This window comes from Scardinius erythrophthalmus, assembly GCF_964197995.2.
Source record: "Scardinius erythrophthalmus genome assembly, chromosome: 9".
NCBI lineage: Eukaryota > Metazoa > Chordata > Actinopteri > Cypriniformes > Leuciscidae > Scardinius > Scardinius erythrophthalmus.
The window spans coordinates 32,805,740-32,830,125 of NC_138229.1; the positions used below are offsets into that span (position 1 = coordinate 32,805,740).

The 24,386-nt window shown below is 38.2% G+C and overlaps 2 protein-coding genes across 24 annotated transcripts in view; one reads left to right on the plus strand and one right to left on the minus strand.

The window, feature by feature from the left end:
• The first annotated feature begins 832 nt into the window (after positions 1-832).
• LOC308696353 (protein NCBP2AS2-like) lies at positions 833-2,186 on the plus strand. The gene is made up of 2 exons (XM_081374975.1): positions 833-1,571; positions 1,673-2,186. The coding sequence occupies exon 2, from the start codon at positions 1,680-1,682 to the stop codon at positions 1,992-1,994; it is 315 nt and encodes a 104-aa protein (XP_081231101.1). The 5' UTR covers positions 833-1,571; positions 1,673-1,679; the 3' UTR covers positions 1,995-2,186.
• Positions 2,187-3,906: 1,720 nt separating this feature from the next.
• The window catches only part of dlg1b (discs large MAGUK scaffold protein 1b), a 147,250-nt gene continuing 126,770 nt past the window's right edge, over positions 3,907-24,386 (minus strand). For all 23 annotated transcript variants that reach the window (XM_081374960.1, XM_081374959.1, XM_081374957.1 and 20 more), the window contains 7 exons: positions 21,163-21,204; positions 18,702-18,752; positions 18,493-18,594; positions 16,596-16,768; positions 16,232-16,341; positions 15,868-15,959; positions 3,907-5,509 (listed from right to left, as the gene is read on the minus strand). In XM_081374960.1, coding sequence (XP_081231086.1) covers positions 5,403-5,509; positions 15,868-15,959; positions 16,232-16,341; positions 16,596-16,768; positions 18,493-18,594; positions 18,702-18,752; positions 21,163-21,204 — 677 coding nt within the window. In that variant the 3' untranslated portion in view covers positions 3,907-5,402. The remainder of the gene's footprint in view (positions 5,510-15,867; positions 15,960-16,231; positions 16,342-16,595; positions 16,769-18,492; positions 18,595-18,701; positions 18,753-21,162; positions 21,205-24,386) is intronic.

Consider the following 24,386-nt stretch of genomic DNA (forward strand, 5'->3'; position numbering starts at 1 on the left):
GATGTAGGAGTATCGGAAGCTTAGACTGCAATCGCAGGTTGAGTTTAAACAAATAGTGCTGTGCAACAACATGAAGCTACTCTTCTATTATATAGAAATCCTCCGACATTTCTCTTTAAAATGGCTAATTCACGACCAGTGTTTAGTTTTGCTCTTTCCTCTGAGCTTCCGCGTTCATCATTACGCTGTGCGTCGGGTCAGGAGTTAGTCTTCCACCGTAAATCGATGCGTACGGCCGTCTGTCGGAAGCTAGTTATTATAGTTTAGACTGTCTGTTTTTACTTTGAGCTATGGTACTGGTTGTTCATGTTTTTATTTAGTTTTTGTTCTATTGGTGTTATTCTTAACTTTTGTGATTTTCAAATTTTGTTGTACCATAGTGTAAACTAAATGTTTAAATAAAGCATTTAAAAAAAAACCAAATCATCTCCCATGGCCTCATGGGATAGTAAAGTGTTCATCGTATGCACACTTCAGAATCTCGCAGGTGTGGTGAAGAGATGAGTCCCAGCTTAGGACCCAAGCAATTCCATTGGATCAAAGCATGTTTAATGGCTATTCGCTTTAGTGCCTGGTTACAAATCAGACAAAATCACTTTATTATACAAGTCATTTGAACTACGTTATAACGACCTTTTAACGTATATATTTCATATAGTAGTATGTAATCGAAGCTATAGATTGTGAAATTAAACATTTCTTGTTCTTGGTCTTTTTTTAAGTTAGCTTACATATCCAATTAATTTACTGTAGGCCTACAATAGCTAACTGTCCTTCTGTAAAGCTCTGTGTACTGTGAAAAGTTATTTGTAATGAGTACAAAATGAAAAGCCTATTACTTGATGGCAGAAAACTGCTAGACTATCTGCTTAAAATGTTTTTACAAACTGCTTTATCTTATCTTGTACATACCAGCAGGATTTAGCATGCTACCACATAAAGCTAACAGTTCACGTTAGCTACAACAAGTTATCGTGAGAACAGCTTTATATCAGGCCAGTAATAGTAACAGCCCAGTAACAGCTTTTTATGTCACGTTACTGGGGTCCTACGGTGGGACTCATCTCTTCGACACACCGGAAGAACTAGGTCGTCCGGGTACTTTATTGCCTACTCTTTTATACTGTGAATTCGGACAAACTTTGTTTGTCACGTACAGTTTTCGCTTACTATATAGTAGATAAGTATGTGATTTCAGATACAGCCTATGTATCTACTTGGTATTTACAATAATTGTATTAAAATTAGTAATAGAAATGGAAAAGAAATGGGGGGGGGGGGGATCCTACGACTATAGAGATTATTCTTTGCCCTGTAGTAGTATTGCCTTTATATCTAAGGAAATCGTGAGGTTTCAGGGAAACTATTAAAAACATTGTAAATATAACACAATAACCTGGATGGACACTTGTTAAATTGAACTTTAGCAAATTACATGATTGTCTGTGTAAAATGCATTACTCTCCACGCCTGTCGAGGCGCTGTGTCGTGTAACCCTTACGGTGATGCAAATCCTAGTGAAAAAGACCCGCTCAGTGGAGTGCAGAGAACTCGATTGGGGACCTTTGAAGGTAATTTACTGTTTACATAACAAAATAATAGTTAAACTAAACTTGTATTAAACGTGAACGTGGTTAATGTCATTAAAACCTAATGTATATATCTGTAACAGGTTCACAATGGTGCTGGGGCGGATCTTTCATGCCTTGATAAATAACGCCCGGGTGGTGGAGAAGCTCGCGGAGTCTCGAGCCATCAGACGCGCGGCGCAGATCACGGTCTTCGCCATCACTAAAGCTCAGATCGCCGGGAAAAACGCCTCGAACAAGCTGCTCACATCCCACACTTATCGCCAGATACGCGAGGAGACCTCACAGATTCCCAGGGATGTGGGAGAGTTGGGTCGGAGAGCTTCAAGACTGCGGGAGACGTTTGTGAAGGAGGTGAAAGAGGGAATGAAGGACGCCAACCGACGGATAAAAGACAAAAAGTGACTGATGAAGCGCTGAATGAGTGAACAGAGAACTCATATTCTGTGCCACTTGTGAATATGAGGACAGCGTCATTTAAAGACTCAGACTGGAGTTCTGTGGCCCTTAATAGACTTATTTAAATGAATAGCACTGTAAAGATTGCTTGTATGACCGGGAGTGCCATGTTGTTTGAGAAATAAATGGTTGAAATGAGTGTTTGGGATTTGTTGTCACGTTATTGAAACACAATTTGTTGCCAGATTATTAAATAAAGACAGTTCAAAGCTACAGTGATTTATTGAGTTTCATGAGGACCTGAGCAAGCGCAGGAGCTCAATTTCAAAAATGTACAATCAAAGTAGATTATGTAGCTCATTTATGTCTCTATAACACTTCGAAGGTTACACATTAACAAATGACGCTTAAAAAAGGTGTTTTAAAAAAATCAAAATCGTTTCAAAACGGTTGTATTGCATATTTTTGAGTCACGAACAATGTGTTTAAACAAGCTTCAGTTGTTAAATAACATTTCAAAGTGTTTAAATTCAATTTTTGACTTTTTCTGTCAGGCGGTACAACCAAAATAATTGTGTATACTGTAGTTGTACTACCTGACATGGAAACTGTATCAGCCAACCCATACTTGAAATAAGCGAGAGATCTACCAACCTTTATACTCTGCCACAAGGATCTGGATGATGCATTATCATGTTTTCTGTTATCACCTTGTCAATTCATAATAAAAGAGCCATGTTTGCAGTTGTGCCACCCTGACATTTGACAATATAGAAATTCACGGACAAAGGTTTTTCAATGACCTCAACAGCTTTAAAACTACTGATAATAAAAATTGTTTATTTGAAATGGTTCAAACCGAAAATAATGCCATTGTATTTAGTTAGATTTTTTTTTTTTTTAAGACACCATTTTAAATAGTTTTCTTAGGCTGTTTATTTGTTTGGACAGTTGCACAACCTGACATTTTTGGGGGTTTAAGATAAAACATGGATTAATATTCATTATTTAAATGTACAAACAATTAATGGTTTTATAGAATAAAGGGATATTTGTCATGAATTTATCAGAAAAAATGCACTTTGACAAATGTGGCCATTTTAATTGAAACTCACATTTTCCATTTTGACTTTTACTCTGAGGCTGCGGTGGCTTTCCATAATACATGAAGTCAACAAGCGCTTGTTAGAAGTCTAACTGTGTGTAATGTCAAACAAATAGGCCATCAGTGGGGTGAAACCAGGCGCACTTATCTTTAGAAGCTAATGTCTGAAAAGCTTCCGCTTCGCAAACTGGACAAGCAACTTTCCAATAGTGCAGATACTTTATGAAGCACTGGAACGTTTCACTGTTCTTCCAGATGTTTGTTAATTACAATCGCACTGCTGTTTACTGAATCTCAGCAGCTCCACATCAGTTCCTGTGCCACTGCTTCAACACTTAAAGGGACAGTGAACTTCCAACCCAATCTCAAGAGAAAACATAAATTTTATGAGGTGATGATATGATTTTAATGAAAACATGATTTTAAGAAGGTCCACCCCTAAACCTGACCGCCAGTGGGGAGTTAGCTGATCATATGAAAACCTGCCAATGATATTGTAAGACAGAAATTGTAAAACAGTTGACAGTGTTCATCATTTACAAACCCTCATTTCCATCAAATGTTGGTAACCATTTTGATGACCACAGACTTCCATTGTATGGACCACAGAAGAAATAAAATAATAGAGGTCTGAAACAGCATGAGGGCGAATAAATCATACCAAACTGAACTATCCCTTTAATGTGCCATACATGGCCTTGCATTACCATAATCACTACTGTGACATCTTTCAGAAGTGTATTGATGTTTACGTCCTTGCAGATGTAAATACACTCCAGCACTCCATCTGAAGGAAGACTCACACCAGCACTGTGCTGTACGAGAAAGATTTTGTTTTATTGTTCTTGAATTAACCATTCTCTTGTTCGTTGTGATCAATGGAATGAATCAGATCAGTAGGTTATTTACATGTTTCTTTTTTTTTGTCCAGTCCCAAAATGTCCCTAAAAAGCAGAGGTGTTGAGGTGGTAGAACAAGCAGTCTTAGTATAGAAAACAATCATGTCGTAGGAAGAGCAGACGGGACCCCTTCACCGGGACGGGTTTAGAAAAAAAAAGAAAAAGAAGGAGGAGTGTCTGTGAAGCTCTTCTTCCAGCTGTGAGGGGGAACGGACAGAGCCGCCTTCTTCCAGCTGATGATGATGATGATGTTGAAATGGTGGGCAGAGAGGAGGAAGAGACAGAACTAGCCTCAAATATTGTGTCAATAATCGTCTTGGCTTTGTTTTTTCTGCGCTCTCCTCGCTGCCCTGCATCTTGTCGTTCATTTCAGTTTGGGAAAATAAAGGGTGGTAACAGAAAAAGGGGAAAAAATATATTCATACTATTTCTTTTGTTAAATATCTTGCTCTAATATACATTTTACAATGTCAAGAAAATAACTCCCATCATAATAGTGCTTAAGTAAAGCTCAATATAGACTTTTATTATAACAAAATAGGCAGTTTATGGAGGGTTAAATATCTGTTAAGATCTCATTGTACAATAAAATTCTTCCACATATGCGCTGGCATTTTATTGCCTCTTAAAAATATCAGTTCCTTACAAATGGCGGACTTTCCTAAATGTAAATCAAAGAGTTGAAAACATGTACTCTGTGTAAGACACTGATTGTAGACTCCGGCATTCTAACGGTGGCGGGACATCAACTAAACACAGCGGCTCTGAAACGCAGACGATTAGAATGAGGAGAACAACAAGCATGCCAATACAACAGTCGAGGGAGAAAAAGAAGTAAATCAATGATGATCAATGTGCGGAACAGACAACGAGAAAGAAGGGCCGAAGAAACACCTGGTCTTAAAAGCTACAACGTGCAAACTTTTGCCTTTTTGTGTTTCTCTCACCATTCGAATGAATCCGATGCCTGAGACTGGCTCCATGTTACCATTTACACAAAAAACAACACAGAAACGAACGGGTCAAACGAAAAGAGACGCGTGTCGGAAAATCCAGATCGCTGTCTTTGTCCTTACAAAGTAACCTCCCTTAAACATTAAGGAACTGTCCCGTCTCCAAACCCCTGGTAAACAGATGCCGCTCTGGCGTAGCTTTTGCTCTCTGTAAGCGTGGAAGCAGAGGAGATCTGAGGAGGACAGATCACCTTCTCTTGAAAGTCAGGAGGTGCAGATGTAGGACTGAACAGAGATCCAAGTATGTTGGATTAAGGAATTAATCTGCTGAGTGAACGCTGTCGGTTGGAGAAGCCCGACTTGAGATTATATAAAAAAAAAAAAGAACAACAAAAAAATGAGAGAATCAATAAATAAATCAGGCAGAGAGAAGGGGACGATAATCTCCTGAAGGCGCTCATAGTTTCTCCTTGGACTGTACCCATATGTATGGCCCAGACTGTTCCTCGATGATCTGCTTGACTTGATCGTAGATCTCTTCCAAGGTGTCGCCCTGAACGATCGCTGCAATGCAGAGACAATCACAGTGAGGTGACAGCGTAGAGAAACTCACGCATACAGTATAAACTGACAACAGCTGGAATGGTGGAACAGTCATCCAATGAGTTAATTACTGATTTTATCTAGGCTTTTTAGTTAGTTAGTCTTACATTTTAGCAGTGGTGCTTTAAAAGGGATGAATTCAGAGAGCAGAAGAGTCACATGACCCTGAAACAAGTGCACTTAAAATGCAACTTCCACCAAATGCTTTTTGTAGATTAATTTGTCAACATAAAACCACAAAGTTGTATAATTGAATGATATAATCATCCTCTCACTTTCAACTGCTTTTTTCAGCAAATTTCTTAAAATGTGTAAATATTTGCGTGAACAAGTTTAACAACTGAGACATGAGCCGTTTCACATCTGCAGTCCTCATGGCATGTTCATGCGGGTGATCACGGGTAAAAGCTCTCTTTAGTGTCCTGAGCTACTGTAACTGCGACCGCCTGTAAGCTGTGATAACAGTAACTGATGGTAAAATGCTCTTTTAGAAAATACATTTCTAAATTCATCTCTTTTGAAGCCCCGCTGCAACCAAATTCATAGCCTGCTGTGAGCAGTGTTCTTGTTATTATGTATAATCCATAGGTCTCTGGATTTGTGTGAAGACTACATGTGCATTTACATTTATGCATTGCGCAGACAAGTTGATCCAAAGCAAATGACATTTTCAGTGTGTGTGTTCCCTGCAGGGCTTAAAAAAAAAACAAAAAACAATCTGTTCACTCCGAGCAGAATCCGTACTCTAACATTTCTGTTCATGCGTTCCTTCTGTAACATTACCGTTCCGAAAATGTTTTGATTAGAAAAAATACTGGTTAATAATACATTTTTTTTTTGTTTACTTTTTTTTGTCTATACTAAATAAAAGAGCTTGAACAGAACTTCATGCTATGAGAGACTGTCTTGGCTTCTTCTGGGCTAGATTTCCTGAAACCTTCTTAATGCTACGTTGTTCTTAAGTTGTATCTTTTTGTTAATATGTGTTTCTCGAAACGTTTCTTAGTTAAGTATACCTTCTGTAAGTCATACATTCGGAAGGTTGGTCTGGACCACTCTTAGCTTGACTTCATCACTGTAGACAGTTCACTCCACTAGTGGCCATCACGGCAAAAAGCTTCTTTACATCTCAGTCTATACGAATATTATTCTGAAGTGTTTTCATGCAAAGTGAAACGAGCACACTCGGGCCCTTAAGAGAGCAGCCAGAAAAATGGAGCGTTGCTGGAAGAAAACAAAACTAGAGGTTTTTCGCATTACATGGAAGGAGAGCTCGATTACTTACAGAGAGGCTTTACAAGCTGCTAGATCTGCTTATTTTACAACCCTATTAGAAGAAAATAAACATAATCCTAGGTATTTATTTGAAACAGTGGCTAAACTAACGAAAAAGAAAGCTTCAAGCACAGAAGTTTCCAAGCAGCACAGCAGTAATGACTTTATGAACTTATTCACTTATAAGATTGATAATATCAGGGACAAAATTATAACTATGCAACCGTCTACTACAGTATCGCATCAGGCAGTGCACTGTAGTCTCCCGGAGGAAAAATTTGATTCATTCGTTGCTATAAGAGAGGAAGAATTTACTAAACTCGTTAAATCATCTAAATCTACAACATGTATGTTATACCCTATACCGACTAAGCTACTGAAAGAGATGCTTCCAGAGGTCATAGATCCTCTTCTTAATATCATTCATTCATCTTTGTCTCTAGGATATGTGCCAAAAACCTTTAAGCTGGCTATGATTAAACCGCTTGTTAAAAAACGCAACTTGATCCTACAGAATTAGTCAATTACAGGCCGATCTCGAATCTACCTTTTCTGTCAAAGATATTAGAAAAAGCAGTATCCTCACAACTGTGTTCCTTTCTTGAAATAAATGATATCTGCGAGGATTTTCAGTCCGGGTTTAGACCGTACCATAGTACTGAGACTGCTCTCGTTAGAGTCACAAATGATTTGCTCTTATCATCCGATCGTTGTTGTATCTCTCTATTAGTGTTACTCGATCTTAGTGCTGCATTGGACACTATCGACCACAACATTCTTTTAAATAGACTAGAAAACTATGTTGGCATTAGTGGAATTGCATTAGCATGGTTTAAATCATACTTATCTGACCGTTATCAGTTTGTAGCAGTAAATGAAGAGATGTCTCATCGATCACAAGTTCAGTATGGCGTACCACAAGGCTCAGTACTAGGACCGCTGCTGTTCACTCTGTACTAGAGCCCGGCCAAAAAAAGGATTTTTAAGGCCAATACCGATACAAATATTTGGCGATTTAAAAATCCGATATTCCGATATATCGGCCGATATATATATATATATATATATATATATATATATATATATATATATATATATATATATATATATATATATATATATTTTTTTTTTTTTTAAATTCAGAAATGCGTAACAAAACATGAACAGTTCTGATAAATATAATATATAAAAATACAAACTTTAAGGGGGGGTGAAATGCTATTTCATGCATACTGAGTTTTTTACACTGTTAAAGAGTTGGATTCCCATGCTAAACATGGACAAAGTTTCAAAAATTTAATTGTACGTTTGAAGGAGTATTTCTGTGCCAAAAATTGTCCTTCCGGTTTGTCACAAGTTTCTGAAAGTTTTTTTTCCGAGTATGGGCCTGTCAGCTGGGGCGGAATTTCCTTATACGGGTCCTATGGGCACTTCTCCCGGATGGTCGCGGGCGCGCGCGCACTCGTAGACCAGAGAGAGAAGAGAGCCAAAGCAGTACACCCATCAAAGCGCTCTGCTCGGCTTTTGGGAAGTCAATGTCACCAAAGAAGTGGGTTTTTGGTTGCCAGGGCAAGACAACCCTGCACAGATTCCCAAAGAACCCAGCGTTAAGGGACCAGTGGATGGAGTTTGTTTTTTCTGAGCATCAACGGAGTTGTGCAAGACTGTTTGTTCCCTGCATTTCGACGATGATTGTTTTATAAACAAAGCCCAGATCGACGGATTTGCAGATCGTCTAATGCTTAAGGATCGAGCAGTCACAATGATAAAGGTTCGCGGTCGTGCGTTGGAACTGGGCGGTGAGTAAAACTGCTTCAAATGTCTCTGTGTGTTGTTAGCTCGGCGCATTAGCACAGCTTTAGCTCCGCCCACACGGCCCGCCTCCAGCCGCTCGTTTTTTTCCGGAAAGACTCGGTACAGCCTATCTTTCTTTTATAAATATAATAAAACTAAAGACTTTTTGGAGATATGAAGGATGCAATACTACTCTATAGGTACTCAAGATTAACAGGAGATTGAGTGAAAATGAGATATGAAAGATATGAAAACAACCTTTGAAAAAAAAAAAAAAAATCAACTATTATTAATATTGACAGTAATAATTAAAAAAAATCAATGATGATGATATTATCATCATCATCATTTGTATTATTATTAAACAAGACAAAGGTCATTCCGTGTGTGTGTGTGTGTGTGTGTGTATTCATGGGTTCAAATCAAGAACTGATAAGATTGTAAATGTGTACCTTGAAATGCAATGTAAGTCGCTTTTGATAAAAGCGTCTGTCAAATGTCCGTTTGCATTTTGATTATTTCGAGAACCGTTTATCCAATCGACTTCACAAGGGAGTGTAGTGTCGCATTTGGTGCAATAGCCTATAGATGGACACGCGGAACGGCGCACGTTCAGAATTAATAAACTTTTAGTAAACTACAGAACAGTGCGAGCGGGAAGCGGCGCACCTCACGCCGGCAGGGCTTATGCTCCGAGAACGGACACTGATATAAAACGCACACGTCTGTTAAATTAAGCAATACTTTTAAGGTAGTCTAATATTTTTCTGACTAACAAATTACTGACACAGTAAAGGGTAGATTTAAATAAAGAGAAACGAAATTTAAATAAAGAAAAACGAAATTTAAATAAAGGAAAACGAAATTTAAATAAAGAAAAAACGAAATTTAAATAAATAAAAAAGAAATTTTAATAAAGAAAAAACGAAATTTAAATAAATAAAAACGAAATTTAAATAAAGAAAAACGAAATTAAGTTAAATTAAAAACGAGATTAATTTAGATTGATAATAAGGGGTAAAAAGGCTAATACATTTTGTTTCTACTATTATTCTATTTTCCACAATGTCAAAGCAACGCAGCTTAACCCAAAACACAAGCTCAGGCATGCACTTCGGTCCATACAAACTCCGCTGTTCTGCGCTCTATCCAGAGAACAGTCCAGTTGCTGGAACACCGCATCGGTTCTATTTCTATCATGCACGTGTTTTCCGCGTGGCTCGAGCCGCATCTGAGACGCGTGTCTCACACAGGCAGTGTGCAAACTCCAACCTGTTAACATGGGAGCCGAAATAAAAACGGACACGCCATGCAGCTGAGGCGCTTACGCCAGCAGCCAGTGTGTCGCCGGCCTTATTCAAGCGCGAATGAGAACCATTTCGCGGGGGATCCCAGGTGTGCAAAAAAAAAAAAAAAAACGAATATTCCAATGTCAAATTTTCAAATTGAATACCAACCCACCGAACGAAAATTCGGGTCCAGCCCTAGCTGCTTTTATTTTATTTTTTAACCCTCTGGGGTCTAAGGTGTTTTTGGGGTCCTTGAGATGTTCTGACATGCCCTGACATTTTTGCTTTTTTCAGTTGCTTATAAACATATTAATGGCAAAAAAAAAAAATTACACACTATTTAGCACAAACAGGACTACCATGAAATGTGAGCAACAAGAATGTACATGTCTGCATTTTTGAGAGAATAATGTTTATGCGTGGTTATTGAAAAAACTAAAAACTAAAGTTTCTGAAATAAGGCCATAAAACACATTCTAAATATGTGCCAATAAGACTTTTGTCTAAAAGATGTCATCGCCTAGTGTTTTTTCTTCAAAATGAAGTTAAAATCACCCTGCCTTATCATTCACTTAACACAATACATTGATTTGAATTTTGCAAAGCACTTTCTGTTTGGAAAGGCCATATGCGGAGTGGGCGTCAACGGTCATGTATATGTAGTAGTTCACACCTGAGGAGACAATGGGGCCCGCATACTTAATTAGCCATTCATTCAGGTGAGTCACTGAGCCACAAGAATGCAAGAGCAACAGTTGGAAGCATCTCAATTCTTTTTTATTTTTCCTCATATTGTGCTTGCAATTTGGCCTATAATATCCAAGGAAAACATGTCTAGTAATTGTGCAGTTAATTCTCATACTGTATTTTCAGTTTTGGAATATTTATGCTCTCCCCAAATTTGTCAAAAATAAAACACAATAAAAGTTATTTAAAGAAAAGGCTTATATTTACCTTTTAATAGTTTGTTTACATCTACCTTGTAAATATATTTTTTTATTAAAAAGGTTGCAATTACAACAACAATTCAAGTGTAATCTTTCTTTGTAAAAACTAAAGTATACATTTTATCATACATATTTCAAAGTTAAGGATTTGATTGATTATTTGATAACTTTATTTTTGACAAAACATATTTTATTAAACATAAGCAAATATTGGCAAACAAAAGCTTATTTGAGGTGGCAGATATTTTACATTAAAAATGTATAATCTATCCAAAACTAATCAACGAAATGTTGTCTTTCATATGTCTGTAACATAGGTCTTTCATTTTTATTATAAGAAATATAAATGTTAATTTGCAGTTTAAATCCAGGAAATTTGTAAATGAAAAAAATATTAAAAGTAAGATACAATTGATACAAAACGAAATTCGTTTTAAAGAAAGGATTTGTACTTTCTGTTTTGAGGTCTCTGTGAAAGTTTGAAAGTCTTTTAGTGCTTTTTTTAGAGCGCTCGCGTCCATAATGGAGAACTGTCACGTAATATTGTTTTTTCCTCATACATGCGAACACGAAAAATAAAAGACAAAAGACTTTTAAGTAAAACTTACTCCGAAATTGTGTTCTCGGCGGAATTCGCTCTTCAATATGCTGCCGTTCGTCCTCTGAGGAAAAGGTGCATTCTTCCTCGCTGTCCAGAATCATCTGAAGGGCATCTTTATTACCGGAGAAGCGTGTCATACTCAAAACGCGATGAACTATCAGTAAGTCTGATGAAGAAACTTTTTATGGCATTGATCGAGGGGCGTATGCGATGCATACTAGATCACCTAACTATTTACATGTGAATCGCGCCGGGGGCGGAGCAGCCTCATTATAGAGATAATGAAGCAGAAGGAAAAACGGTACCTCTCCTTGCTTTCAAACGGATTACATGAGTTGAAAACATTTGTTTTTTATATAAATTACTTCATTTAAAAGAGGAGATTTCAAGCTTCATAAAGACATATCTCACGTGCCTGTGTGAGAAGTATTCGCTGAGTTATGATTCATTTTCTGACGCGTTTCAGAATGGACTACACGGAGAGAGAGAAGGCAGAACTCGCTTCGTGTTTATTTTTCTTTATTTGGCGAAAAGCACAACACTTTGTTTTTATTGTGAGTGTACACAAAAATAGTACACACTTAACAGGATAGATTGATGTATAACACAAGCATATAAGATAAAAATTAATATTTTTATTTTATTATTTTTTTGCACTCATACGGAAAAAAACGAGCCTATCGCGCCGGCGCGATAGCCGACCTCAGGGGGTTAAATATTCATTTATCGGCCATTATAAATGCCGATACCGATAGTTTGGAAAATGCCTAATATCGGCCGATAATATCGGCCCGCCGATAAATCGGTCGGGCTCTACTCTGTACATGCTACCATTAGGAGATATCATTAGGAAACATGGCATTAGCTTTCACTGTTATGCCGACGATACTCAGCTGTATATTTCTTCAAAACCTAACGAAACTTACCAATTCACAAAATTAACGGAATGCATAGCTGATATAAAAAATTGGATGACTCATAATTTCTAAATACTGAAAAAACAGAGATTCTAATTATTGGACAAAAAACGTCCTCACGTAATAACCTAGAATACTGTCTAACACTTGATGGCTGCTCTATTAAGTCTTCGTCGTCGGTTAGAAACCTGGGTGTGCTCTTTGATACCAATCTTTCATTTGAAAGTCACGTGTCTAGTATCTGTAAAACCACATTTTTCCATCTTAAAAATATATCTAAATTATGCCATATGCTCTCATTGACAAATGCGGAATAATTTGTTCATACGTTCATGACCTCAAGGCTAGATTATTGTAATGCTCTACTGGGTGGTTGCCCTGCACACTTAATTAACAAACTACAGCTAGTTCAAAATGCAGCAGCTCGAATTCTTACCAGAACCAGGAAGTATGACCATATTAGCCCGGTTCTGTCAACACTGCATTGGCTGCCTATTAAACATCGCATCAATTTTAAAATATTGCTGATTACTTACAAAGCACTAAATGGTTTAGCTCCGCAGTATTTGAGCGAGCTCTTAACGCATTATAGTCCTTCACGTCTATTGCGATCTCAAAATTCCGGCCAGTTAATAATACCTAGAATATCAAAATCGACTGCTGGCGGTAGATCCTTCTCCTATTTAGCACCAAAACTTTGGAACAGTCTTCCTAACATTGTCCGGGAAGCAGAGACACACTGTCAGTTCAAAGCAAGATTAAAGACACATCTCTTTGACCTAGCATACACATAGCACATTATAGACTTCTATAATTCAATGTTAGGCTGCATAGATTAGGTCAGCTGGAACCGGGAACACTTCCCATAAATCCTGATGTACTCGTTACATCATAAGAAGAATGGCATCTACGCCTTTGTTTATCCCGAGGTTTTCCCGCAGCCGGCCGGATCCAGGCCGTATCCAGATCTGATGAAGGACCTTCGCCTGGACCCGATGACAACGCAGTGCTGAAGTGCCAACTAGTCTCTCCCTATGGAGGATTCCTTTACCACTCTACAGATAAAGCGTCGTCGGGGAAACTCAATTCGCGTACCTACCCCGAATTGATAAAATAATATAAAAATCTGTATCAAAATTATAAGGAAACACCAGTACTTTGTTTAGGCTTGGTTTGTAAGGAATTCCGAACCTGCGCACATACATTCAAACACACATAACTATATCAGCGTTTCTCACAGGTTCGCGTTTAAAGTCTGTGTAGAGAATGGTGTCGTCTTAGCGGCCCCAAATTTAATAACAAATGATCGTTGCGACGGAAGCGAAACAATCAAAACTAACTTTAGCTGGAAAATAACTTTATTAAAGAACCGCTATAAAGCCAAAACAATCTCTGTTACCTTAAATTATACGTTTATCTCTGTAAAGCTGCTTTGAAACAATCTAAATTGTTAAAAGCGCTATATAAATGAAGATGACTTGACTTGACAAAGAATAAAGTTGTCATTACACTGATTGTTGTTAGCTTTTTAATTATATTATCCAAAGGTACATCAGCTGGCAAAGCATTAGTCAGTAAAGGCTAAGGAGTCTATTTAAAAGGAATGATTGCGGTGGGGAGTTTGCTCAAACGATACAGCAAATAGTTGTGCCAAAGGCCTGTGAAAGCGTACTGCCAGTTCAGCCCTGTTTGGACGGTAATCGTTTCTCATGGGGTCGTACAATATTTTCAACATGTACACTTTTATTACTGAAATGCTGGAAAGTATTTACAAGAATATTTCATCACAGCTCCACCTCAGCGAACAAAAAGGAGAAAGAGAAAAAACGTGTAAACATTTAAAATTGGCCGTTATTGTGGTGCAAATATACGGTACAATTTTAAAATATGTAGGCTAGGTTATTATAGGCTAGTATAGTTTGGATTATTTTTTATAATATCCCTAATAAATGCAATTTCAACTAGCTTCTTTCATAAAGAACACGGCTTTCTCACATAACACAGTGAAGCAGTCCCTGCATGAGTGAATCGATATCAACCATTTCAGCACCACCGACACGGACAGCGGCTGGTAACGTCTCACGTAAGAAGGTATATCTTAACCAACTTCCTAATGTATGGTTCGGGAAACATGCCTAGGAATGGTATACCTTTAGTAAAGTTATACCTTAACTGTACGTTCACACCGCCACCGATGAGAGCGGCAAAATTCGCTCTCGCCGCCCTGCCACCGACGCCGTAGAAAGATTCGGGGACGCTCTGACGTAGATTAGAATGCGTGATTTTTTTCCTCTTAGGCGGAGGACTTCTACATTCCGATTGGTTGCCGCTGGTTGCCGCCGAACCGCGTCATAGCTTAAAGTTGACTTGATTTCAACTCCTCTCGCCGCTCTCGCAGTCCAAGACGCGCTGCGCCGCCCTCGCCGGTGCTCGCCACCGGCTCTCATTGAAAATGAATGGCTTCCGGCCACTTTGACGCTCTCGCCGCCGGCGGTGTGAACGCACAGTAAGAGTCTTCGTAGCGCGCTAAGAGACAACGTTATCGGGAAATCCAGCCCTGGTTCTTTGAATGAGTACAGCATTTTCTTTATTCAAAAAAACACAATATTTGTAAAGATTAATGTTTTACATATTTGAGGAGCTGAGAAGAGAGTCTTCGTCTGGTTTTTGCACAGCCAACACAGCCAATGTATAGCCCTTAATCTTTTATAACACTAGATTTTGGCCAAATGTGGCCGTTCTAATAATGGACAAAACACAGATCTCTGACATTCTCTGAGGAAAAACCTTGCAATTCCATTTGAGCTTGATTTTCATAAAATGTTAACAATATAATGCAAGTGTCTGAACATAGATAACGTCACAATACTAACTTAAACAACATGGTTTCATTGGTTTGTATGTTTGTTTTTTAATTTCCTAAAAGGTAGAGGTTCTACACTAACCTGCAATTTTTGCATGTTTCAAAACACGCCACACTGGATATAACCTGCCATTAATTTTCACTTAAATGTAATGCTTTAACAGTTGGTGGCATATCCTTGGAAAAACTCCTGAGATCCAGAAGCTAATGCCAACGTATTGCCATGGCGACTTACCAACGATGGCTCGACAATTCACTCACGTTGGATATGTCAAAGTCACATTTTGACAACGTTGCATTGGTCGTAATATTTTAATTCATGACTGGTTGACTGCCAAATTAAAATATTAAATAGAATGATAAAATAACATTATTAACTGGTTACAGGTAATTTCAAACTAGTGTTTCTGTTTAGAATGATTAAACTTCTCGTTTAATTTCGTTTTCGTTTATGTTCTTGATAAAATTTCGTTCGTTTCCGGTTTTTGTTTTCGTTTCTTGAACTGGTTCAGAGCCCTGGTTCCCTAGGAATCAAACCAATGACCTTGCTATTGCTACTTATATAGTGTATTGTAATATCAGAAATGTGAGTTGTGGTAGGCTGTAATCTTGACGCGTGTATGAGAGACAGACCTGTGAAGTGCTCCATGAACTCCTGTTCCAGCTTCATGGCTCTGTCGTATGTCTTCCTGCCTTGTTCTTCCGTCAGTCTTTTATTCATCTCCCTGAGGACAGAGCAAACAGCATTGCCCTCTAATTACACACTGACGTATTGCATTGCTTGTGGGTTAGTGAATGATCCAACATTAAAAAAGGTTTGAGATTTGATGGCGCCCCAATGCCTTTGACTGGGAACAGTTTACAACATATGAAACAATGGAAAATAGGGTAGAGAATAGACATCCCACCCTTTCCATCAGCACCATAGTAATGTATTAGTCATTGATAGCACGACATTCTTTGTAAATACTAGTTTGATTTCTTGTCTTTCACTCACATGATGTTCTCCACTGATTTTGGTTTGATGAAAATGGCGATGGGGTAAAGCACAGCCACTTGCAGCCTCTTGATGGCGTTGCCTGATACATCTAGAATGCAGTGTTTGCCCTGAAGAGAGTATCACACACAGTGTTTTCATCCGGTTAGCATTAAGGATGCATGTTAAGCATTAGACTCCTGTGTTGTCAGCAACTGAGCAGCTGTATCGTGCATATTGTGCTTATTTCTCCAGAAATAATGCTAAGCTCCAATTTCTAAATAACATCATATGTAAACATTGACTAATGACATTCAAATACTGTTTTCTGTTGCCTGGTAAATGTAATGTATGTACAGTAGACTTGGTGTTGGTATGACCTCACCTTTTCCGCCACCTCTTTGACAGACTGCACACTGGTTCCATACAGGTGGCTGTTGTACTGGCCCGCCTCGATGAACTTGTGTTCCTGTATATCTCTCTCCATTTGCTCTCTGGACACGACAAAGTGGTAGTCTCTCCCGTCCACCTCGTAATCTCGCTTCGGTCTCGTTGTATCTGAGACAGAGAGGAGCACAAGCTACATTATTATCATTATTATTGTGGGTCTCAGAACACAGCCACCCAGTTTATGTTGTGCAACAATATTCGAAGGCCTTTGAGTTTTATTCTATAAGAATTAGGAAAAGGATCAGTACAAATATGTTTTAGTTACAATTTCTACCTGATAAGATTTTATCAAAAAAAAAAAAAAGTAAGATGAGAACCATTGGCCTCAATTACTTTTTTGGAAGCTATTGCAGTGCCTCTCAAACTTGTCCGGGGGACCACTGCTCATTTTGGATGTCTCCCTCATCTAAAGCCTGGGACACACCAAGCCGACGTCAAAGAACTAGCGGCGACTAAAGCTGACTGTGTTGTCGCCTCTCGCCGGCTGCGTCTCGGGCAAAAAGTTGCACTTGAACTCACCAAAAGGACTAAAGGCAACTGTAAACTAGCATGTGCGTCTGCATGTAAGTTAATATCTGCCTATATCAGCAGGTATTTTCGTCATTCAAAAAAGGGAAACTGAAACTAGGTCTGCAGATGTACAAACCGTAAACAAAGCAGTGCTTGCTTACCATTTTAAATATCAATCACTTTCTTCATTCCAGTCGGCTCATGTTATTATGAAAATATTTTGCTCGGGTAAGATGATGTAAAATTGTAACAGCCTTCTGTCTGTACCCCCTTAACTTCTTTGCTCGCATTCATCACTTTCGCTTTTATTCTTGTGCACGGATTTGTTCACTAAGCTGAACAGCCAATCAAAGTTCTCTCTCTCATTGACGGCCGACGCCAATTCAACATGCTGAATCGGCCTAAAAAACCCAGATGGCGTCCGACTAGAACCAATGGTTAGAACCGATGGCGTCCCACTAGAACCAAAAAAACTCGGCTGACTGACGCTCAAAAACGGCCCGACTCCTGACCTTCGGCTTGGTGTGTCCCGGCCTTTAAGGAGTGAATGAAAACGAGTAAGTGAATTCGGAGACTGAGTGCGCCAGAAGGGCTGCCACTTTTGTGTAGTTTGTGCTTGCTGATTCAAAATCATTTGACACTTAGCAAACTGGCAGCTCCAGTAGTAATGAAAATGTTTATATTTAACTCTTTTGTGGAAACTATCATGTATAAACCTTAATTAAACAATTTAATAATCCATGTCAATGATATGATATTACGCTGCATCCACATTGGATCAGCAATTTGGGAAATGGATGGATGGATGATTCAGCTGTGAGTGCCATCTTCTGGCGAGACGCGGGAATTCATTCCGTGCGTGACTCTTGGTGCATTATGGGTATTCTCTAGCCGTTGAGCGTACATCGGTTGTACGCTCATTATTGCGGTGCATTGTGGGATTGAATGAGTGCACTCGATAACGTCCACTATGGTGACAGACAGCATTACAAATGGCTGTCCCTTCAAATAGTGCCATATTTCTGTATTCTTAATGCCCGTTTTAATCAAACAGCACCATGAATTGTCAGAGTCCACTCCATTTTGAAGGGAAATTAATTAAATCACAGACATTCCCCATACCTCACAGGGAATAACAATTAACATTACTTACTAGTAGAATTGTATTAAAATCTCAAAAAAAGACGTCAATGTAGTCAAAACTGCTTTTCTCATCTGACAAGCCTGCAAACCATCCTGTAATATCCACTGCAGACACTGTTACGATGTGTCCCTCATCATATTACCTCATCAGCTCATACACACGGTGTACAGAGACTTACGGGGAACACAGGAACCGAATTTGTCAGGGAACTCCGATATCAGGTCATCGTTTACTCTGTCTTTCATCGGACCCAAGATTATCACTGGCCGTGCGTAGTTCACTGTGGAAACACCATTCGTGAAATCAATTACATTTTCCTAAAAATAAATGTTCATGTTAAATCTCATGGGTTAATACTGATGTTACAGAGAATCATAAGCATTTTACCTTCCTGCTGACAGACTGGCTCATAAGAGAGCACATATTCCTCTTGACCACCTGAGAAATACACACACATACACACAGTTAAACTTAGAAAAAATATCTCCGTACAATTCATCATTTGGTTTACGGTATCGTTTTTAGACAAACAAATCCAGCCAAGCATATTAAGACACTAAAATCAATGCAATGTTTTCTGCTCATGCATTATAGAGTGGTGCAGGAATGACGTCAGAACCCAAAGACTAATTCACCGCTGGTTCCTTCGAGATTTTCCTATGGGTTTTTATAATGGGGTTTTTCGATTGAACTGTGGAAAACATGACTTGAATATACTTGGACGTTTTGTTCTACAACATAAAGTACACATGCCCAGAGCAAAAAGGTGAATTTTGAAGCAGTTATGTTCATTTTTGAAAACGCAAGTTTTTATTAAGGAACTAAATAAGACTGCTTGAGGTGTGAGTGTGTGCAGTGCAAGTTGTAGAACAAACGTCAAAGTATCGTCAAGTTATTTTTACCACAGGCTTTATTTTACTCATAAAGTGAAAAAAGCCCATTATAAAACCATATAGGAAAATCTCGAAGGAACCAGCGGCGAACTGGGTTCTGACGTCATACCTGCACCAGTCTATTATTGAATGTGTGAAATTGCAACAAAAGCTACGCGAGATCCACTCGAGGCCGCTAGAGGTCCTCTACGCCACACAAATGAACACTGTTAAGGCAATGGAGTCCTCCGTCATGGTTGGTGTGAGACTGTCATAATGATTAAAGTGCAGCTCTTTCTGTGGATCTCAGCAGGCCTGCCTGTGCACTATTAGTTAGAGGCAGAAACGTGCTGTAAATGAATGAACATTGTTCTTAGAATTTGTAAGGGCCTGTGCCATGCTAGTGCTGTTTATTGCATCATACTGTAGTGTACTTGATATATGAAATATTATGCATTTATTCCCTCCCCACAAGAAAGCAATGTGAATTAGTGCAGAGTAAACTGGCTGTTTTTGTTAGTTATTCACATGTATGAAAGATCACGAAGAATACTTCAGGAATTCACACAAAGTACAGCTTCAATGAAGACTTGATTTTACAGGACAAGCTTTTGTACTGCAGGGTTGTGCTGATACAATCAAATACTGATTATACTATTACAACTGGTCAGTGCAGGTCCGGCATTGTATAACATCATTTTCCAGCAAAACTATTTATGAATGAATTGCTGTGATGGAGCTTCATTGCACTGCACTGTAGCTATACAATTTCCATATCATTGCAAACTACATAAATGCTGAAGAAATGAAAACTTAACATTAACTAAAACATATCAGCATAAAAAAATTGCTACAAAATTAAATATATGTATTTATTTACTTGCACTGCTGTTCAAAAGTTTGAGTTTTTACAATGTGTTTGAAATAAGTCTCTTATGCTCACCAAGGCTGCATTTATTTTATCACAAATACAGAAAAAAGTGTAATATTGTGAAATATTATTACAATTTAAAATAAATGTTTCTTTTATAATTCATTTGACAAACATGTATTTACTCCTGTGATGTCAAAGCTGAATTTTCAGCATCATTACTCCAGTCTTCAGTGTCACATGCTGTGAAACTGTGATTTTCCATGCAGGATTTTTGATAAATAGAAAGATCAAAAGAACAGCATTTATTTGAAATAGATAACTTTTGTAACATTATAAATGTCTTTACTATTAAATGTAATTAACTATTACATAATTTAATACATCCTTACTAAATAAAGGAATTCATTTCTTTCAAAAAAGTAAGAAAAAACCCTCAAAGCTTTTGAACGGCGATATAGCAGAACAAGTGGAAATATTGATGAAGCTACGTACAAATTTGAACCAGTGGCTGAGTAAAATTTTTAGAGTGGGCCCTTGCTTGCATCAATTTTTTATTATTTATGTTTGCATTCATTAAATTTGCCACAATTTCATTGGCGATCCCATTATGATGCTGTGACGCATATAATCGTGCCTCAAAGTGTCTGGTATCATGCAGTAGCTGGTAATGCACAGTCTGCAGTGCTGATCACAGCGGTGTGTAATATCTTCAGAGTGGCTTTGATATAACACTGTGACTCTGACTGTCTCTGACAGAGAGAGGGTAAGGGCTGGGTAGGGATGGGGGTGGACTGTTGCTATGGAGACTGGCTGAGGGCTCACTGATTGATTTTGGTATTGTATCTGTGTGGCTTGTGGAACATTACCCAGCCTGCCTCACTGCAGTGCTGCTCTGGTGAAGGGGGTGGGCGATGTGAACTCTTGAGAAGTCCAGAATAACACTGCTCGGCGATATATTTATTATTATATTGTATTATTAAATTGGATCTCCCATACACGTTAACTCACAGCAGAGAGGAAGAGAGAGAAAGAACAGTGTTAAATGTGAAAGAAAAGCAGACGAGGCCGACGGATGAAGGACACAATGGAAAGAAGAACTTACGGTAACTACTCTCACTATCACTGGCATTAGAGGTGACATGCTCTGAAATCATAACAGAGGGGAATGGATGATGAGAACCAAGAACAGGAGCACATGATGATGCATGAGGTGGCTTCACATAAGAGTGGAAGAGCAATCCTGAGTCTCAGCAAAGTGGAGGAGTACAGACACACACACACCACTGAGGGACACAGTACACCTTCTGAGAATCGTCAATGTAACTGTGTCCCTCTCCAATTTAAAGACCACATGAAATCAAAACTTTAGTCCATATATGTTATATGTAAATATGTCTCTTAAAAGTTGACAAAGTTAACTAGCAGAAATAAGATTAATTACAATTATTATTTTTATTACCAGCCATAGTTTTATGTTTCTTATCAAGTTTATTATACATCTAAAATTAGTGTTAGCATAAAATAGCCTATAAATCTGAATGAAAAAAAAAAAAAAACAGTAAACAAATTAATCCTTCCTAGCAGCAAATATTAATCTAAACAACATAAACAGGGTATTAAGCACACGCTCACGCAACGTTTGTCTATAAATGTCTTACATGTTTAAAACATTTACTACCCATTTTGCATACGCAGGCACATTTAAAGTTTTGACACACACACACACACACACACACACACAAAAAAAATTCCTTTCGTCCATATTAGTGAGGTTTTATTGAGTTGTGATGTAAACTAAAAGCTACTAAATGACAACCAATGTCCTGATTCAAAACAAAATCCGTCAACGGGGCCATTCTTCAATTGCAGTGACAAGTTACCACTAATTTGCAACAGTTAAAATAAACTTTAAAAACCAATAAATGTTTGCATTTTTATATTGTGTAGAGGGGAAACAATTTGTGCACTGTTTTAACATGTTTAAACTGGTACATATTTACTGTGTACATATTTAATTGAGTTTGAGAAATTGTGCAACAAAATCTGCATGTTCCCGCCATACAGACGTACCCTGGTAATCCAGTTAATCCAGAATTAATCCAGAATTTGCTCAGCGAGTTACTCTGGTGTCGAATAATGATGCACATTAAATATGCCCCTCGATCTGAGCTGCACCAATCACATCGGGTTATCTGATATAGGCGGGACAGAGGCGAGCTAAACAGATGACGACAGCGCTGTGACGTCGAAGTCATTAGTAAACATTGCAAGATGGCTATGGATGAATACCAGTTGTTTGAAACGGCTTTGGCCGCTACAATGAACGAGTTAGACTTGGATTTTTATCTAAAACAGGAACAGAAGACGCCGCTCGAATCGTTCCTTTGCAAGAAGGGTGTTTTTGCTGTTTTGCCGACCGGATACGGTAAAAGTATAATCAGAGAATGTCTAATAAGGTTAGCTCCGCTAGTAGCTGGGGTTTATTGTTGTGATTGGTCGTAGTGCTATCCAATTGCACGCAGCGAGATTTTCAAATGCATGCTTGGTGCCGCCCCTCGAGCTGGGCGATTTTCATTAGTCGACTCCAGACCATTAATCTTTTAGATTTAGGTCTGGATTTCCAGGCTAATACAGACGTATCCTGGGATGTAATTGCAAAAAAATTACATTTTTAGAACAAATAAAATGGCTATATTATGATTTCGATTTAATTTACCAGGTATAATTTAATTCAATTGTTTAAACATTTTGTTAGATTTTTCATAAAAAGTTGTATCTCCCAGCTTCATCTCAGTGGTGTTACAGTAATGGATGTTGTCCATTTAAGAAAAGGGGGAATTGTAACTGGACTACTTACTGTGTGTAAAGGTCATTGCAGGGGTGGCATGGTGAGTTGATTCTCTCTTATTAATTTTCATAAGTTTTGCTAAATTTATAACAATTTCATGCATCACCCTTTATTAGAGTCTGTGATATTACGCTGATAACTAACAGATTTTTTTTATTTCTAAATGAATATTTCTTATTAATATTTCTAAAATGTCCCCAGACGTTCAAACCATCATGATTGGAGCAGCCTCCATTTTAGAAAGGTCTAGATGGTCTTTCATGGTAACACCGCATGACTCCATAGAAAATACACAGACAATACACAAACAGAAATGTTCTATTTAAAAATCATAGAGTTTGTGGTAACACTTTACAATAAGGTCTCATTTGTTAACATTAGTTAATGTATTAACTAACATTAACAAACAATGAGCAATACATTTAATACTGTATTACTTAAATACTTAAATACTTATTTATCTTTGTTAATGTTATATCATTAAAATGCAGTCTGCCATTGTTTGTTCATGTAAACTCACAGTGCATTAACTAATGTTAACATAGCTTTGATTTTAATAATCTATTAGTAAATGTCGAAATTAACATTAACTAAGATTAATAAATGCTGTAGAAGTGCAGTTCATTATTTGTTTATGTTAACCAAAGTAGTTAACTAATGAAACCTTATTGTAAAGTGTTACAGAATTTGCTTTAGGACATTCATAATCATATAATTTTATCACTCTTGTCAGGTATGGATACTATCTTTATAGACAGCATAGACCTTGTTCTAAGTCTATGATATTATATTATGTCTGTGGTGTTACTTCAAAAATATATCTGAACTTTCTTTCTTTAATAGCCATTTAATATAATTAAACGTTTTGAGATCTTAAAGTTATAAAGGTACCAAATGTCAGGGTTCTGTCCCTTTAGTTTATTTCTAGGTTTTATGACAGAGCCCTGACACTTTTGTATTGCCTCGTCTTTGTCTGAGCGTGCGGTTTCAAGCGTGCTTGAGGCTTGCGCTCTCTTGTCAGTGTGCCTTGTTTCATGTGCGGGGCGTGGTGTTTGGATTCCGGCACTTCGGTCTAGTTTGGTTCTGGTTTTGTGTCGGGATTCAGACATTAATGCTCCTTGTGTTTGTCTTCTGTTGTGTGCGCACGGGGTGAGCATTTGCTCTGATGTGTGAGCGAGTTGTCTGAGCGAGTTCACACGTTCTGTGTAGCAGTGAAAAACACCAGCTGCGTGCTTTCATATTGTCATGTTCTGTGTGAATACGCGGCTTATGAGTGTCTCTTTGGCTGTGTGTCCGTGTCTCATTCTGTTTGAGCACATGGCTTGTGATTTAGCCATGTCTGGTGTGAGCTTGTCATGTGTTTCCTTGTGCCATGTGCTCTCCTGTCTATTGTCTTAACTCCGCCCATCTTGTTACCTGATTATTGGTTTATTTGCCCCACCTGTCTTCCCACGTCACCTGCCTTGTTCGCTCCTTAT

Coding starts and splice junctions, on each gene's coding strand:
- LOC308696353 (XM_081374975.1), top strand. CDS start 1,680: ATGGTGCTGGGGCGGATCTTTCATGCCTTGATAAATAACGCCCGGGTG.